Genomic DNA, 17,600 nt, shown 5'->3' on the forward strand with positions numbered 1-17,600 from the left:
TCATTAACCATCATGTTGCAGCAACTTGTGGATCTTTGGAAGTTTCTTTACAATAGGTTTGGCTTTCTGTCAAATCCAATATTATATTTTGAAGTTATCTAAAAAAGATAATGAAGAATGAATATTACCATACTATAGAAGAGATGACTTCATGAGTTTTGGTACACATTGCAACAAGTTACAGACATTCAGAAAACTCCATAATGTAGCGACAGTATGATACAACGCTTTTTTCCCATAACGGTAAAAATATGATGTTTTATATTTCAATGTAACATCTGTTTTGTCAATCAATTTGAGATATGCCTATTTTGAATAACAAATAGAATATTTGAGGCTTAACTTTCCAGAAAAAATAAGCCTAGACCTGATTATTACACCTCAGATTTTTGGGGATTGACTCCCCAATATGAGCAGGAAATTACCTAACCTAATATCAGTATAAAATTAGGAATTAAAGAACACATGCAATGCTGTATATACAACAGTGGACTTGTTTGGTGGTGCAGATGTGACTTCTTGTTTGCCCCATTATTGTCTTCAGTCTTTGTGGAATCACCGAGCAACATCAACAAAGGAGCATCAAGTAGTTATGTATAGCAAGAGTAAGCCTTTTACTCAGGACGAATGATTCAAGAAAAAATTGCAACATAATTGTTTGAGAAAAAAAAAATTTGGCAATGCAATCATGAAATGACCATTAAAATGACATTGGGCATTTTTCCTTCAATAACATGAGGAATATAGTCGACAGAATCCCTAAGTTTATTTTGCTCCCCCAATCCTACAATCAAAATTAATCAAGTTTATAAAACCCTTAGGAGACTTAGTTTGAGAATTTTTCTGGATGAAAAGTCACATAAGAATTAAGTAAAATGCATCAAAAGATTCTGAAATTACAATTATATATACATAACATTGACCTTACTCTCTCTCCTCTATGCAAGTGCTTATTCATACAATAGGAGATAAGCAGACTGATGCAAATAAATGAATATGAATCACAAAATATGATGTAATTGTCCTTGATCAATTACAACAGTCTTGAATCATCCACAGGATCATCAGACGAAGGCTGCTGATGTGATGTGGATTAATATACTAATTAAGTACTGCATAGGAACTGAGGTAAACAAAGATGCTGGTGGAAGAAATGGCAATTGGTTGTTGTAGAGCTTTCTCAGCTCACTCTTTCATTGCAGTAAGAGGAGGAAAAAACCTGTTAAACATGGACTGGAATATCTTTTATGCCAGGTTCTTTCAAATATCATATGCCTTAATTGATTACCTCTGTTAGATGTTCATGTTTTTCACAATAATCACAGATAATAAAAAAAATACAAGAAGTTGATTTCAGTTTCAAGTTTTGCAAGAATATTCACGCAACACAATTTAATCATGATCACAACACAATTATGATACTGTATATGCCCTAGATATCTTGAAATGCCAATGGATGATGATGATCTAAGACAAGCGAGTACTGTTCACTGGTATAAAATGTTCCACCTCTTTCCATTATTATCATGGATAATGTGGGATACAAATTTTGTTTGCAAAATGAACAGCGATATATTTAAGTAACATGATCAATATTCGCAACACAATATCATTAGATGCACATGATTTTAATGTAGTTGTAATGAATAAGTTAAAAAGGATGGGAGCGAGCTTATTTATAACAATAAATACAGCTATGCAAACTTGGTGGAAAGTGGACAAATTATGTTAACAGCACCATAGGTCAGTGAATGAATGCATACGTTCACCTTGCGAGCAACACAAAATAAACCTTCTTCCCATTACTCGCATATACCATCTTACTATGAGCTAAATAGCATAAAAATCTTTTCCTGTCACTTAGATTAAAACTTACAATGCACTGCAAGAAATTCCGAAGGAAATATTCAAAATACACATACTACAACAATATTCACAAATTTATTAAACATCTGCATGGTTTAACACGTCCAGAAAAGACAATGGCAAAGTGAAAAATCTTGGGGTTTCAGATATAAGTACAAATGAAACATAACACAGAGGTTAGCTTATTATGCTGCACCTGAAAATATATTACAATATGTGAAATAACAGGAATCTACATGCTTTGCTCTGAAACGTTTATCTATTGCTCTATCTGCTTTGATTGTCATGCATTTGCTCCTAGTAAATGACCTATTACATAATTTTGTCACTTTATCTAGAAATACATAATTGCCTAAAATGGAATATTTTCCTGAAGCCTTCCCATGTGTTTTGTTCCACTATATCCCATATTTGATATATCAACCTTTACTTCATTCATAAAATATAGGGTCGAATCAAGGGACCTAAAGATTAAGTGCTTCATAATGTTCCTTAACTTGATGGATACTATTCAGTTACAGTAGGACCATTTTGTCGATACAGTACATGTCCAAATTATTTAGGATCACGTATCAAACCTCTAGAATTTACAATGTCAGTGACCTTTTTCACTGAGTATATATCTAAATAAAATACATCCTTCAGTCTTGTCTTTGGTGAGGAAGAGTTACTCTAAAATTCATCTTCGGTAATATACAAGGGTTTTCTATTTCCATAAAATCTGTATACACACCTTAAAATAATACCATTTTGCTACGTCGTAAAGACATCTAGCCTTCCTTTTATTAGACAATAAAATTACCTAGTTGGCATTTCCCACTTTACAAACAGCTATGGGTGACAGGAATACCTATAACATTTGGACTTTCTTCTTTTACATGCGTAAAATTATCATTGCATTTTGTATCTGCTCATTAATGAGATGTTGCTGATATGTTAGATCCCCTGTGAATGAAAAACATCAGTGACACCTGAAGGAAACTTTCCTTATACTCAGCTATAAATTTATAATACTCCCATAAAGGAAGACGTGTACTGATAATGTAAATTTTACTTTCAAGTTACCAACACTTCAATATAAAAAAAAACAATGTAATTTTCAGGTTCAGTTTAGATCAAAATAAGTCTTACTGTTGAGTGAGACTAGTTTTGCATTGCAGAATCAAACCGAAAGTATAGTAAAAGTTATTTTAACTGTAAAAATGGAAAAGACTTTCAAAACTTAAAAGTGGTAACATTGTTATCATGTAGAACTAGATGATGTGAGGTATAATGGCACTTCTTAAAAATCCATAATAAAAACTTCCAGCAACCAAGCTTCCCTTATAATAGAGAACATTGGGAAAATCACCAAAACTAAATGACCAAATTGCTAAGGGACTGATGGAAAGACAGAGAAAAGATGTAAGATAGCTATGCTCTCAAATCCATCAATTTAGAAATCTTTCCTAAATAACTCATGAAATCTTCAATTCGAAGTTCACTATGAGCATCTACAATCTACTGTATTATGTCACACCTTCAGCACCGTTAAAAATGATGAAAATTTAGGCTAAATGGTATCAAGATGCAAAAGATTATGTATGTCTGTCAACTGACATGAAGTTATTGAAGGGTAGAGCAGCAAAAAGTAGGGCAACTGTTTGCAGTATTTTGGGAAATTATTTCTTTCTTGAGATTCACCGCAGCAAAAGTACAGCAAAATTATATATATTGATAAATTAAGTATTCGATAAGAAGTCAGGAAAGTTTTGTTTTTGGTGCAAAATATGACAAATTCGACTCCATTTTTGTCCCATCTATAATTCCATTAAAAATATCCAAATAATGAAAAGAAGATGGCCACATTAAGTAAATAGGCCTAACAGATGAAAATTTATTTTGTGCTTCATCTCAACCCCAAAGGAGAGCAGTAACATGTTTATATTCTTAATCTAATGTAGGATAAAGGCGAGTGAAACAATAGAATTAACATACAATACCTTATACTAATACCATTCATAAATCATCTTTGGATTTAATACCGTGAGATCTAACGATATGAACCTTTAAGGAATGATGTTTTTAGAAAGTGAGAAGTGTAATAAGGAACTGTTCATTTTGTTTGGGAAAATATTACTTTCGCATCATAGTCTAAAAATAATAAAGCCTCTTAGCTTTGCTTCTCCAGGAGGTGGAGGAAAATTCAGTTTCAGAGCAAAATTTGACTGCCGACCATTGAATTAAAAAAAGTACCAGTACATCACTAATAAACTAAACTGCAGAACCACAAGATAGCAGCCTGACTACCAAATACAGTCTCATACCCAGGAAATCATCATCAAACCTGTCACTCTGCAACTACATTTCATGGACTTTCATTGGGGTTTCAGATTCAATAGTTCCGTTTCACTGGAAGAAATCAAAGGTTCCCTCAATCAAAAGTTTCCATACAGGAGAAAGGAGCCTACGTTGCACTGGTTGGCTTATTGTAACAAGAAAATATGTGATCCAAAATTTTCAGCATAAAATTTGCACAAGAGTTCTAAATTCAAGCTGATAATACTGAATGCTTGCTTGCTAATACTTTCTGCAAATCAGTTACAATTAACATTCTGTTGAGTAATTCCTGTCTCCCAAGCTAAGTGTGACTGAATACTGTTAAATCACGAATATGAACCTAAGTAAGATTATGGCATTTGAAAGTCATGAAAGACGCTAATAAGACTAGACTAAAATTTCCTTCAATGGAATGATAGCAGAAATGCATACAGCTGTAATTAATTTTCAAGCCTAGATTACAAGAGATTTAATGAATGAACGAGAAAGAACTGACAAAATTTTTATGGTGTAGCAACCATTGCACAATAATTTTTTATGATTATGGTATTGATAATGATATGAACATTCTAACATTTGTCACAGCTCCAGTTTACCCGAAAATTTCTCTTAATACACTGTAACAAGATCTTTGCTCCTAAAATCACAGTCAAGTCATCTTATTTCATATATCTGGTGCACCTGTCGGAACGTATAACAACACTAAAAGGTTTCAGTTTGGCTGAACAGAGCACTGGATAATAATAATCTAATTTACTGTACAGTACCTCCTATTGGAATAAAACTTGATGGGAATTCTTTGTTCATCTTGAGATTTCAGAACATTGTAATATTACCAGAAGATTATGATTACTCGTGTTTGACCACCGCTATTAAAAGCAAAGAGCAGATGAAAACTCCCCATAATAAACATTTAGTGATTGAAGTTGCATTGTTGTTTCATAGGAAAAAAAGAAGATAACCTGAGCTGCCAAATTCCTAACATTTTGCATAAGTTTGGTTTCATGTGGTCATCTTGTTCAAGAATTTCCCCCATTAATACAATAATAAAGAACAGTGACCTTTTCGCCAAGGGAACGTTCTGGTTAATCGGTCAATTTATATCTACAGGGTAAAATCACAAATGATACCATATGAACATACTACCCTCAAACAATGGTTTCAATGAGAGTTGATCTACATGGCACCTGGCCAGCATTTGGACTCAAGTTTTCCTTATTTTGTGTGAAATTAGTGCATGGTGCCTGTGCTCCTTTTCCTTTTTCTCCTCTTTTCCCTTCAACTAAGTTTCCTTTTTTCTGGGAATGTAGACTGATATTTTGGGGAAGAGTAGCAGACATGGCTGGTAGTGGCTCTCGAGGATGCATCTCCTCAAGCTGCGATAACAAACTTCGGGTCGAGTCGGGAGAAGCCAGCGGTGCGGCAATTCCTGACTTCAGAAGAGGTCTTCTCAATAATGTATCATTCAATGGCATGTCACAATCCTCTCTGTAATTACCAACTGTATAGGCTACCACTGTAGCATGGTCAAGTTTTCCCGGTACAAGGGCAAGTTTTTCACACACCTGTAAAACAAAACTTAGAATTAAATGTGTGGAGATAATTTGTTATATAAATTATACTTGACAAAACTACATGATAAGTAGGAAATCAATAACATACTTATTGAAAAATGTTTTGTAAAAAGAATTGCTATTTTGTAATTTCATTATAACAGGTATCTAAGTTACAACAAAAAATTCTTGTATAAAGCTAACTATGGTCTAAAATAAATACTGCTATACCAATACAAATGTTAAACATCAGGTCTTCGTTAATACCTTTCGTCGTCTATTTCGCTGGTCTGACCGAGACAGATCCTTTGAAGTGGCTGGATATAAGTCAGGGTCCTCCAAAATACGACGCTTGGCGACCGTCAATTTTGTCGCAAAGTGCACCATTTCCAAACATAAACCTTGAGCAGAGGTTACAGGACCCTTGCTGGTTAAACCACAGCGCAAGAGGTCTTCCATACGTAAGAGCGTTAACTCGTGCCTTTGATGTGCTTCGACCAATGGAAGGTAAGGATCACTTTTAACTTCATCTTCAGGCAAGCCTGCCCCTACAGATCTGATATTACTTAAAGGCTGCAAGAAAAGAATGAAAGTACTGTAGAGAAATACAAATACAGTAATGTAAATTTGGCAAAGAATGATTATAAAGACATAAAAAGATATAATTCCATAAGTTACACTGTAACCTAAAGAGATACAGTATGGTAGTGACAAACAAAACCATCAAATCAATACAGGTATGCAGTATATGGAAAAAATGGCTCCTATTCTACTGCATTATATCACTTATAAATTAAGAAATTTGATCAACTCGCCTATCAAGACAAGATTTCTGTATACTTTTAGATGTATTGCATTTTAATGTTCAAATTTCTTCCAAGTTCCACAAACTATATTAAGAAAAAAAGTCCACCAAGAACACAATGTTTTTTTATAACTATAAACACAGCACAGTTAATAATGCCAAAGCAGCTAGCTAAACCTAAGGAGAAAAGTATTGTACAACATACACTAAGAGAATATTTACTAAAATACCACACTGTGTATGATGGAGGAGTATCAAAAAGATCTCTATCATGGTAAAATAACAGACAGCCCTGCCATAGAGTAACCAAAATACTTGAATATTAAAAGTACAGCATAGTGCTTTTGCAAAATCTAACTGTAACTTTTAGGGAGAATGGGGGCCTTTCCGGGGAGTAGATAGCTCAATCTTATTCCAAATCTTTCAGGTTTAAGAACAAAATTACCAAGTAGCAGTATTGTAGATGTAGAGAAATTTTAAAATTTACTTCTATAAAGATTCTGACTAAAGGTAATGTCTCTTCTTAGCCAGCAATATTTAATTCAATTTTACATAAGATGTTCTAGTTGAATATAAGGAAAAAGGACCGATTTTCAAGCTAGATGTTTGGTCATAAGACCTGCAAAGATGTTCATGCAACTCACGAACATATAAAAGCTTGTAGAATGTTTCTTGTGCTCTGAAAAACCTATCTGTTATCTGATACAGGAATAAGATTCTAACAAAAAGCTTGTAAAATTGAAGCTACCTATTTTATAATATAGAATTTTAGTGGTTTTCTGAATTAATATATGTAATTTCTAAAGCTATTCTATTTATGCATTCTAATGAAGCGAGTGAACATTTCTAATAAAAAAAATAAAAAAAGACATCAGTTGATGATACATTGACCTATAAGACCAATTTACAGTAACAACGTTCAAAATACAACAACCCATCCTCTTTTACCAAAATATAAGATAATAGTTCAATATTTCACAGCTCTCCTACCTTCAAATTTACCATTCTCTACCATCCATGGTCAATCTTATGTTGTTCTAACATCCCCTATCAACTCTGGTTATAGATGTACTTCTGAATGAAAATTCATAATCCAGTTAAATTCAATACTAACATTTCTCATTCTACTACACCAAATGTTTAAGTTCTGGTTGATAGTGAAGAAGTACTTTATCTACTTGCATTTTAGATGTCTAAATAACATCTAAGCTATATAAAAGATCACAATCCTATCTGTTAAATCCTGACAGAGTCAATTTAAATATAGTTTGGGCATGCTCTTCACACTCCCCAAGAGAGATTAGTTCACCAAACATTTCACTGGGTTCCACAAGGCACTTGAAGAGTTGGAAGACCCAGGCCTACATGGCTGAGGACTATGAAGCGTGAAGTCGGAGATGATGAATGGAGAAGTACTGAATTAAAAGCTCATGATAGAGACAACTGACGTAATCTAACCGAGGCCCTTTGCCTTAATAGGTATAGGAGGAGATGATGATGATGATGATTTTCAAACCATTGTTCATTTATCTGGTACCCTAATATTGTACTTTAACTTCTATTTAAGACAGGACTAAACCAAAGGTTATTTATCTAGTCTATAAACCTTGATTTGCTTATACTTTAAATCTTTTTATCTTTTTGATTCCTACCAGTATTGTTGGTCCTCTTTTAATTTCCCATGAATGTAAAAATCAGCTTCTAATATTTGGCTTAAATACAATCTTTAATATACCAAAAAAACACATCTTTATGCTAACTAGTTCAGTGACTGTTTCTAACCTTAATGGAATGCTCTAATTTCTATTTACTTCAATTTCCCTATTGCTTTTATTTTTTACAAAAGAGCTATTTGGGTTCCCTTTCTAGTTGGCCTCCACTTACACAAAAATTAATTCTTATTACAAATTGAAAAGGAAAAAGTTATTCTCACTTGTTTTCCTCCTGGCGCTGAACTTGGAGGAGGTTCTTTAGGTCCTTGTTGATGCTTTCTTCCTCTCCCTCTCTGTTGGGACTGAGAGTGTTGTCTGGCGGCTGGCTGCCGCTCACCATTACGTCTTCCTTGAGCACTGCTTCGTGGGTCTTTAGAGGACGAGCCTTGATTCTGTGGTGTCTCATTTTGTGCATTGTGGGTACCATTAAATTGTTCTCCTGATTCTCTCCCTGGTGTTGATCTCTCTCCAGCAGCCTGTTCTTTATTTGAACTTTTAACTTCCTTTTCTTTTTTAGGAATGGCAAACTTTCCAACAACTGGGTCGAAATTATCAGAGATGCCATCACTCGTCAGAAAGACAATGTCTCCAGGATCACAGTACGTTAATGAGCATGTTAAATTGTTCAACTCGGGGTTTTGTCCATCTACGGGGCCTAAGGCTCCTAAGGCATCACGCATATCGCGCATACTATAAATATCATGGGAACCTGAAATGGAAATAAAAAAACTGATTGAAAAGCTGTTGATGCCATTAATAATGCTTCTCCTTCAACCTATCAAATCTAATGACTGATGAATGAGTATTTACTACTAAAATTAGTCAAGGAAACGATACATACTACATATGTACTGTAATTTCAAATATTTTTTTCTTAGTTTTAATACTGTTTACAAATATAAATACTAAGAAACCACAAACTTTTTTTATTAGAAGAATATAACACAACTACATTTAGACAAACACAGTAATCTATCAATATTACTCCTTGATTTTGATATAGAAAAAAAAAAATCATAAAAATTTGATAACCCATGGTGTTGTGACACTAATAACCCAATTTCAAGTACTGTAAAGAATGTATAACTAACCCTGAGTTATTTCTCGAACACCATGTTTCTGTGAATAAACATACGCTAGTGAATCTCCAACATTGCAAACACAGACCACAAACTGGTCCTTATCAGCAAGGGGCAAGACTACAGCAGCAGTCAATGTTGTCAGCATCCCATCTTCTTGTAAAATGAGACTATGAGCTGCGTGGAATGACCTTAGAAGGGCAACAAAGACCTCCTGCTGGAAAAGAGTACATATCTGATGAGAAAAATAAGCGAAGAGAGGAAAACATGGAAATGGATTTTACTCTTTAGTTTTAAGATTAATTTTTTGCTTCAAATTGGATTCTAAGTTAATTTTCATTAAATGTGGCATAAATTTACTATAAACATGTCAGAGATAGGAAGAAAATACTGCATCCCCAAATCAATCTTATGGATCAGCTTATTTTATTTTAGAATGTTTTAATTCAACCAGATTACCTATTCTACATCAATCTACAGTATTGAAGAACTAGGTTGAGAATATACCAATTATAAGCTGTACTATATTCTACAGTATACATTGAACTGACTGTTGTATTTTCTGGAGGAGAGGCTGCTGGAGAATATAAGGCCGTATTTAGATGGTGCAAGCAGCCATGCACGGCACACCTCGCTGCAATGCTGGCCTTCTCTCCCCAGTTGACACCATCCGCAAGGGCCAAGATTGCGCTGTCCTCGCGTGCAACGACACCAAAAGCATCAGCTATTGGATTACCTGGTAAAGATAAAAGGTCATTTGAAGCTTTTCATAATCCTTGTATATGAAATATTTATTTCAATGTTGTTACTCATCTTAAAATATTTTATTTTTCCTTGTCTCCTTTCCTCACTGGGCTATTTTCCCTGTTGGGGCCCCTGGGCTTTTATAGCATCATGCTTTTCCAACTAGGGTTGTAGCTTAGCAATTAATAATAATAATAATAATATGAACTCTTTCATAATCTTTTGACAGAGAATAAAAGTATGACACTTGGTCTCATTAAATTTGCCATTTCTTTTCATGGCTACACATATTTGTTACATAAACTTGGCTGCACAGCAAACAAAAAATATACTTTCTATTGTATACAGTATGCAGGTTACTAATGTGAACATTAATGTGTGTGTATGCTTAACCTTAGGTCCCCTTTATAATATAAACTACAAGTCCCACACTAGCTTAATAATACAGCAATGATACAACAATAAGAAAAACACTTTGGTTGAGCTACCACTTACTTCAAAGAATATCATGGAATACTATTTTCACTATGCTGAAAGAGATGTGTTCAGTATTATTCAAACCTTTATTAAGCCCACAGTGCATTTTTTTCTGATGAATTTTTCATACATACAAAATCTAAAACCTAAACCAACAATTTCAAGTCTTATTATTTATAATAGCAACTTAAGGAATCAATTGTCTAAGCTCTCGTTTTTGCTGGCTGTGCTGGCATAGCCAAATGGCAACTGATGTAGGCTACAGCTGAATCGGTGGAACACGGAAGATAACTCTTTATCTTATATATTTGGATTTGTGAAGCATATTCAGTATGTTATTTTTGAAAAAAAAAATGTGTTTAACCCTTTTACCCCCAAAGGACATACTGGTACGTTTAACAAAAGCCATCCCTTTACCCCCATGGACGTACTTTAAGATTCAATTTTCTTACTTTACAAACACCATAAAACTATATAAGTTGGGATGGTTGATTTTCTATACCTGTTAGTTTCGTGAAATATTAGTTTGATTATCAAAGTAATTATCATTGTTTATGTTGAGAATGAAAATAAAATTATTTCTGGTGTCTGAGTGAATTGTCATAATGAACCTCTACACATGAGATTTTCTATTTCGATTTTTATACATATTTAAAAACTGAAACATTATAAGGTCCCCCAATCAATAAAGGCCTATAAAAGACGATATTTTAATTAACATAAAGAGGTATGGAAAATAACACGGAGCACATCATCTAGCAACTTCCAAGACTAAAGTGCACATAACCTACATATGTCAAAAATACATGAGAGAGAGAGAGAGAGAGAGAGAGAGAGAGAGAGAGAGAGAGAGAGAGAGAGAGAGAGAGAGAGAGAGAGAGAGAGAGAGAGAGAGAGAGAGAGAGAGAGAAGATTGGAAGCCATACGAATCATCTTAGTTCATAATCCTAAACCAATATGTACCAAGAGAAAGAGGGTGAGCAAAATGTTAAAAAATGAGCTAAACGGTGAAAATCACCTCAAGTTATGTCTGGTTATGGACTCGCTAAAGCTGAATGTTCAAGAACTTCAAAAAGAGTTCATATGTTAGGGAAGTAAACTAGGAAAGTATGGTCAATTTGCACAGCTCATAAAATAAACAAAGGAAATTATTTTTGGCTAAAATGTCTGATCCTTGAGACATATTAGTATAAAATGCCAGCTCAGGTAACAGATAGAAAACTTCTTTGTGCTGTGGATCTTCATGTAGTCATGTTCCCCCATTTCCTTGGAGTACATTACTGTAATTTCAAAAAAAAAAAATAATAAAAAACAAAAATGAAATGTGGGTATGTAACACCTTAGAGTATTTTTAATCAAAGGAAGCTCATTCAGGTAGAGGAAAAAACATATATTTTGAAAATTATGATACACATAAAATTCAAGGGGTAGTGGATGGTCTAGTACTTGAATTTCTTGGCAAATATATTAACTGTATTATATTCTCAACAGTTTATGTATTGGTTTGTGGATTTCGGACTATTACCGTTGGTGTGAACCACTCATACTTTTAGGAGATCGTAGTTGAATACCAAGATTTTTAGGTAGGGTTAAACTATAAAATGTATTCAACTTGAGAAGCCAAGATAGGCATAAACCCCATAACTAGTTGAAAAAAATACTTAATACATGTGCCATTGGTAACAAAATTGAAAAAAAAAACATAGAAATCAGACATGATAGGTCCTTACTCAACAGGGTGGACTTTGAGACATATCCTGTCCTAGAAGGCTAGAAGTAAAAAAAAATATAGGAATGCAATCAAATCCAACCTAGTACATTAAATACTTGCCCCCACCAACAAATTTAATACAGAAGTTTGTACATATTTCCTTATATGGCATGAGGAACTGTCCCTGTCTCCCATTATGACTACACTGGTTAACATATTCAGCTACTCAGTACACAATTTTCATCAAATTCATATTGGGCATAAGACCCATTTACAATTGGAATTATTCATTTCCAAGGGGATTTTGAGTGGCCTGAGTTCTTGATATAACAAAGAAAGACGGAGGTGGTATGGTCATGTCATGAGAAGGGATGAACAGTATATTGGGAGGAGAGTCATGTCATGAGAAGAGATGAACAACATATTGGGAGGAGAGTGATGGAACTGGAGGTACAGGGAAGGAGAAGTTGAGGGAGAACAAAGCGAAAGTGGATGGACTGTATCAAGAATGACCATCGATCAAAGGTATTAACCGGTGAGGAAGTGTGGAACAGAGGTAGATGGAGAATGCTGGCCAGAAACAACGACCCTACATAAAAGTGGGAAAAGATGCAGACAAAGAAGAAGAAGAAGAATCCTCCACACACCCTCTAGTCACTTCTTATACACAAGGCCGCCATTGATGAACTGAACATTGGGTGGCTTCACAAAGCATCCAGCTTCTTGGGTATAAGATTATACGATAGACAATTATGACCTCTTCAAATGTCAACTATGAACTTAGCATAAAGCAGTTCTCACTTTGTCGTTAAATCGTCATTCACTTTCACGCTTATATTCCAAAAGGAAACGGCACGGGAATGGAATACCCAGACCATCTCTAATGGTAAATTAAGTGTTGGCGAGAAATTGGAATACCATACTATTATCATCATTATCATTACTTGCTAAGCTAGAGCCCTAGCTCGAAAAGCAGGATGCTATAAGGCCAAGGGATCCAACAAGGAAAATAGCCCAGTGAGGAAAGGAATGAGGAAATAAATAAAACATTTTAAGAACAGTAACAACATTAAAATAAATCTCTTTCTTATATAAACTATAAAAATGAAAAAAAAAAAAAAAAAAAACAAGAGGAGGAGATATCAGATAGAAAGGTCATCATTTATAAAGTACAAGAATTCTTATATACGATCATAATATTTACTGATTAATCTACCAAGCTTCAACATAACTATGTGATGTCACAATATCAAAGATATTTAAATAAACAAATCAGGAATACCATAAATTATTAGTATATTCAGACAAAATAGCTGCTAGATGTACAAAGCATTGCTGATACAAATAAAAAGACAATGAGATAAGAATTTTATAATCATTGTACCATAGCAATAAAATATGTATACTGTACAGCGCACACATACACACACACACACACACACACACACACACACATATATATATATATATATATATATATATATATTATATATATATACTGTATATATATATATATATATATATATATATATATATATATATATACAGTATATATATATATATATATATATATATATATATATATATATATATATATATATATATATATATATATATATATAAACAGTAACAATAATATGTATAATGTGAATGGGCCCAAGCTACCAAAGACTGCTAGGAAAATGGTTTCACAATTTTACAATGGTGGAGGAAAAAGGCATCTTGTACTGAGCAACACAATGTTACGCAATCACAACATACGAAGTCCTGACACCATGAAATGAGTAACTCACAGCAACTCAAGACTTTGGAATATTGTAAAGGCATAAAACCGATATAAGGTAGTAAAAAAACGAATTTTCTCACAATGGTAATAGTGGATTAAGGAAAAGACCCACTAAAATGGATGTATCTGTCATTAATTTATTTGGAAAATACTCAAGAGATGACCAAGAAAGATACAAATTTATTTAAGAATATACAAAATGGCCCAGAGGTTAAAACAAGATGATACATCAACCCTGATGGACAGACGCGTCCCACAAGTCATGAAAAATCAGCGTAAATTTTTTTGTTCTACCTATCCATATGAATAGGGAAAATGAAAAGAAACTAAGGAAGGATAGGTGACCCTACGGTCGCTTGAGACTGACTAGCTACTTCCACGAAGAAGAAGAAGAAGAAGAAGAAGAAGAAGAAGAAGAAGAAGAAGAAGAAGAAGAAGAAGAAGCGGTTTGTTTACCTGCGCGCTCATTGGTGATCGGATGTCGTTCGTACAGCGTAGTGGAAAGGCCATAAGCCCGACTGTGGGGTCGGTTCCAATTCAGGAGACCAGCGATTTCCTCTGTCTCGCTCCTCTTGAGATCTGGATCTGGTTCTGCAGGAAATATATGTATACAGTAGTAAATAAGAGTAAATGATGACGTTACAGTAGGCGGAGAAATAAGAAGCGTATCCGAATCATTTTAAAAAATCTGGGAGAAATATGATTTCAAGAGATACAATACAAATGAAGTAAATCAGGATTATTCTTCAGAATTTAGGGGGGTCAATTTACACTCATTAACTAATAGAGCATTTAAAGTTTTTATCAATTAAGTGCTGACAAACTAATGATTGAGATTTATGGATTTTGAATCAGACAATCCAAGTTTTGAATTAAAACTGAAAGAAGGGAACCTTTACTCTCCTCTTACTTAATGTACAGAATTATTTGCATTAATTTTTATAGTCAAGAAATAGATGGTGTATCATATACAGGTGGTGAATAAGCTGCTGTTATAAAGCAGCATTAGTTTTAAAGGAATATGTCCACACATAGCAATTGACATAATTGTACAAAGCAGTGTTTGGCATAAAAAAGTTATTTATAAAAAGTGGGTTACAATATATATTAAGAAACAGTTTACCTGTAAGTACAGTTGCAAAATATAAAATATGGTTTCTTAAAGAATGCTGTGCAATTTATTGAAATCTTGATTCTATTCTAAGCAACGTGACAATTCGATTATATAAAAGGAAAAAATACAAAACAAATGTTTAACTCCTATTGTAAATGCCTTCTACATATACTTCTGAAGCTAAGATTCTAAAAAATTATCAAAAATGTGCATTTTACGAAATCTCTAATTCTATGCTAAATAATGATTCAAAGTAAACATCAGTATTGATAATACATACACACGAAATATGTAAAAACTGCAATGAGACATTAAATAATCTTCCATAAATGCATTTCAGTGGTAAACATACAATTGCATCAATTAGGATAAAGAAGATACGAACAGGATAGTAGACCTCGTTATTTGCATGTAGTTGTGTATCAAGTTCTGACAGAGTTATTTTATATCATAAACGTATGATATGTGGTTTGGCCTAGAGAACAATCTTGTTGCATATGCAGATGATGCTACTCTCTGTCTCAATTCCATCTCTAGATTGCATAGGAAGATGTTTGAACGGGAACTTACAGTTAACCTCGCTATTAGTATGAAGTTATGCATCAAGTTCTGATTGATTTATTTATATATAAACACATGACATGTGTTTTGGCCTAGAAAGCAAGCTCGTCACATATGCAGATGATGCTATTCTCTTTGTCTCAATTCCTCTCTAGATTGCAGAGGAAGAAGATACGAACGGGAACTTCTAGTTGACCTCATTATTACCATGTAGTTAGGCATCATGTTCTGACTGATATATTTACAAATAAACACATGATATGTGGTCTGGCCTAGAAAGCAAGCTCGTTGCATATGCAGATGATGCTACTCTCTGTCTCAATTTCATCTCTCGATTGCATAGGAAGATGATACGAACGGGAACTTCTAGTTGACCCTGTTATTAGCATGTAGATATGCATCAAGTTTGGACTGATTTATTTACATATAAACATGTGATATGTGGTTTGGCCTGGAAAGTAAGCTCATCGCATATGCAGATGATGCAACTCTCATGTCTCTATTCCATCTCTTGATTGCAAACGATGAAGATATGAACGGGAACTTCTAATTGACCTCGTTATTAGCATGTTGTTATGCATAAAGTTCTGGCAGATTTATTTACATGTAAATAAATGACATGTGATTTGGCCTCAAAAACAAGCTCGTGGCATATGCAGATGATGCTACTCTCTTTTGTCTCAATTCCATCTCTCGATTGCATATGAAGAAGATATGAACGGGAACTTCTAGTTGGCCTCGTTATTAGCATGTAGTTATGCATCAAGTTCTGACTGATTTATTTGCATATAAACACATGATATGTGGTTTGGCCAAGAAACCAAGCTCATCGCAAATGCAGATGATGCTACTCTCTTTGTCTCAATTCCATCTCCCGTGCATAGGAAGAAGATATGAATAAGAACTGCTAATGGACCTCGTTATTAGCATGTAGTTATGCATTAAGTTCTGACTGATTTATTTACATATAAACACATGTGATTTGGCCTTGAAAACAAGCTTGTTGCATATGCACATGATGCTACTCTCTTTGTCTAAGTTCCATCTCCTGATTCCATAAATAACAATGCTACCTCTACTGTAAGGTGATTTGTCTCACATGGAAATAATCAGCTTGTAACAGACATATAACTCCTTTACAGAAATACACATTTACAAACACATACATGTAAGAAAAAGAGAACTTTGAAGCTCCAAGGGCATTTGAAAATAATACACGCTATGATAAATGATATATATATATATATATATATATATATATATATATATATATATATATATGTATATATATATGAATGTATATATATATATATATATATATATATATATATATATATATATATATATATGTGTGTGTGTGTGTATACATATATATAATTGCAGGATTTGAGGGTATTACTCAAGTGCAAAATATGTATGCTAACAAAAAACATGTATACTGTATATATGAATACAATGCATATACACTACAGTATGTATACTGTATACTGTATATGTATACTGATAGATAAAAAGATATAGATATAATGTAAATATGTAAGATATATATTGTAGCATATATTGTACTGTATATATAAAATTACAGAAATGAGGGTATCATTAAGTACAATATACAAATATGAGTAACAATAACTAAGTTCACACAAAACATAACTTGATATGTGCATACAGCGTGTATGTATATATATACAGTATATATATATAAATATATATATATATATATATATATATATATATATATATATATATATATATATATATACATATATATATATATATATATATATATATACATACATATATATATATATATATATATATATATATATATATACATACATATATATATTATATATATATATGTATATCATAT

The 17,600-nt window shown here is 33.3% G+C and overlaps 1 protein-coding gene across 2 annotated transcripts in view; it reads right to left on the reverse strand.

The window, feature by feature from the left end:
* Positions 1–1,928: 1,928 nt before the first annotated feature.
* Positions 1,929–17,600, reverse strand: part of LOC137625848 (uncharacterized) — a 197,763-nt gene continuing 182,091 nt past the window's right edge. The window contains exons 3-8 of one of the 2 annotated variants that reach the window (XM_068356751.1): positions 14,509–14,643; positions 9,886–10,070; positions 9,347–9,548; positions 8,477–8,964; positions 6,006–6,311; positions 1,929–5,750 (exon numbers count right to left, since the gene is read on the reverse strand). In XM_068356751.1, the coding sequence (XP_068212852.1) occupies positions 5,334–5,750; positions 6,006–6,311; positions 8,477–8,964; positions 9,347–9,548; positions 9,886–10,070; positions 14,509–14,643 (1,733 nt within the window). In that variant the 3' untranslated portion in view covers positions 1,929–5,333. Of the gene's footprint in view, positions 5,751–6,005; positions 6,312–8,476; positions 8,965–9,346; positions 9,552–9,885; positions 10,071–14,508; positions 14,644–17,600 lie in introns of both variants that reach the window. The other variant, XM_068356750.1, reaches the window with a different exon arrangement.

Source organism: Palaemon carinicauda, chromosome 33, assembly GCF_036898095.1.
Source record: "Palaemon carinicauda isolate YSFRI2023 chromosome 33, ASM3689809v2, whole genome shotgun sequence".
Lineage (NCBI taxonomy): Eukaryota > Metazoa > Arthropoda > Malacostraca > Decapoda > Palaemonidae > Palaemon > Palaemon carinicauda.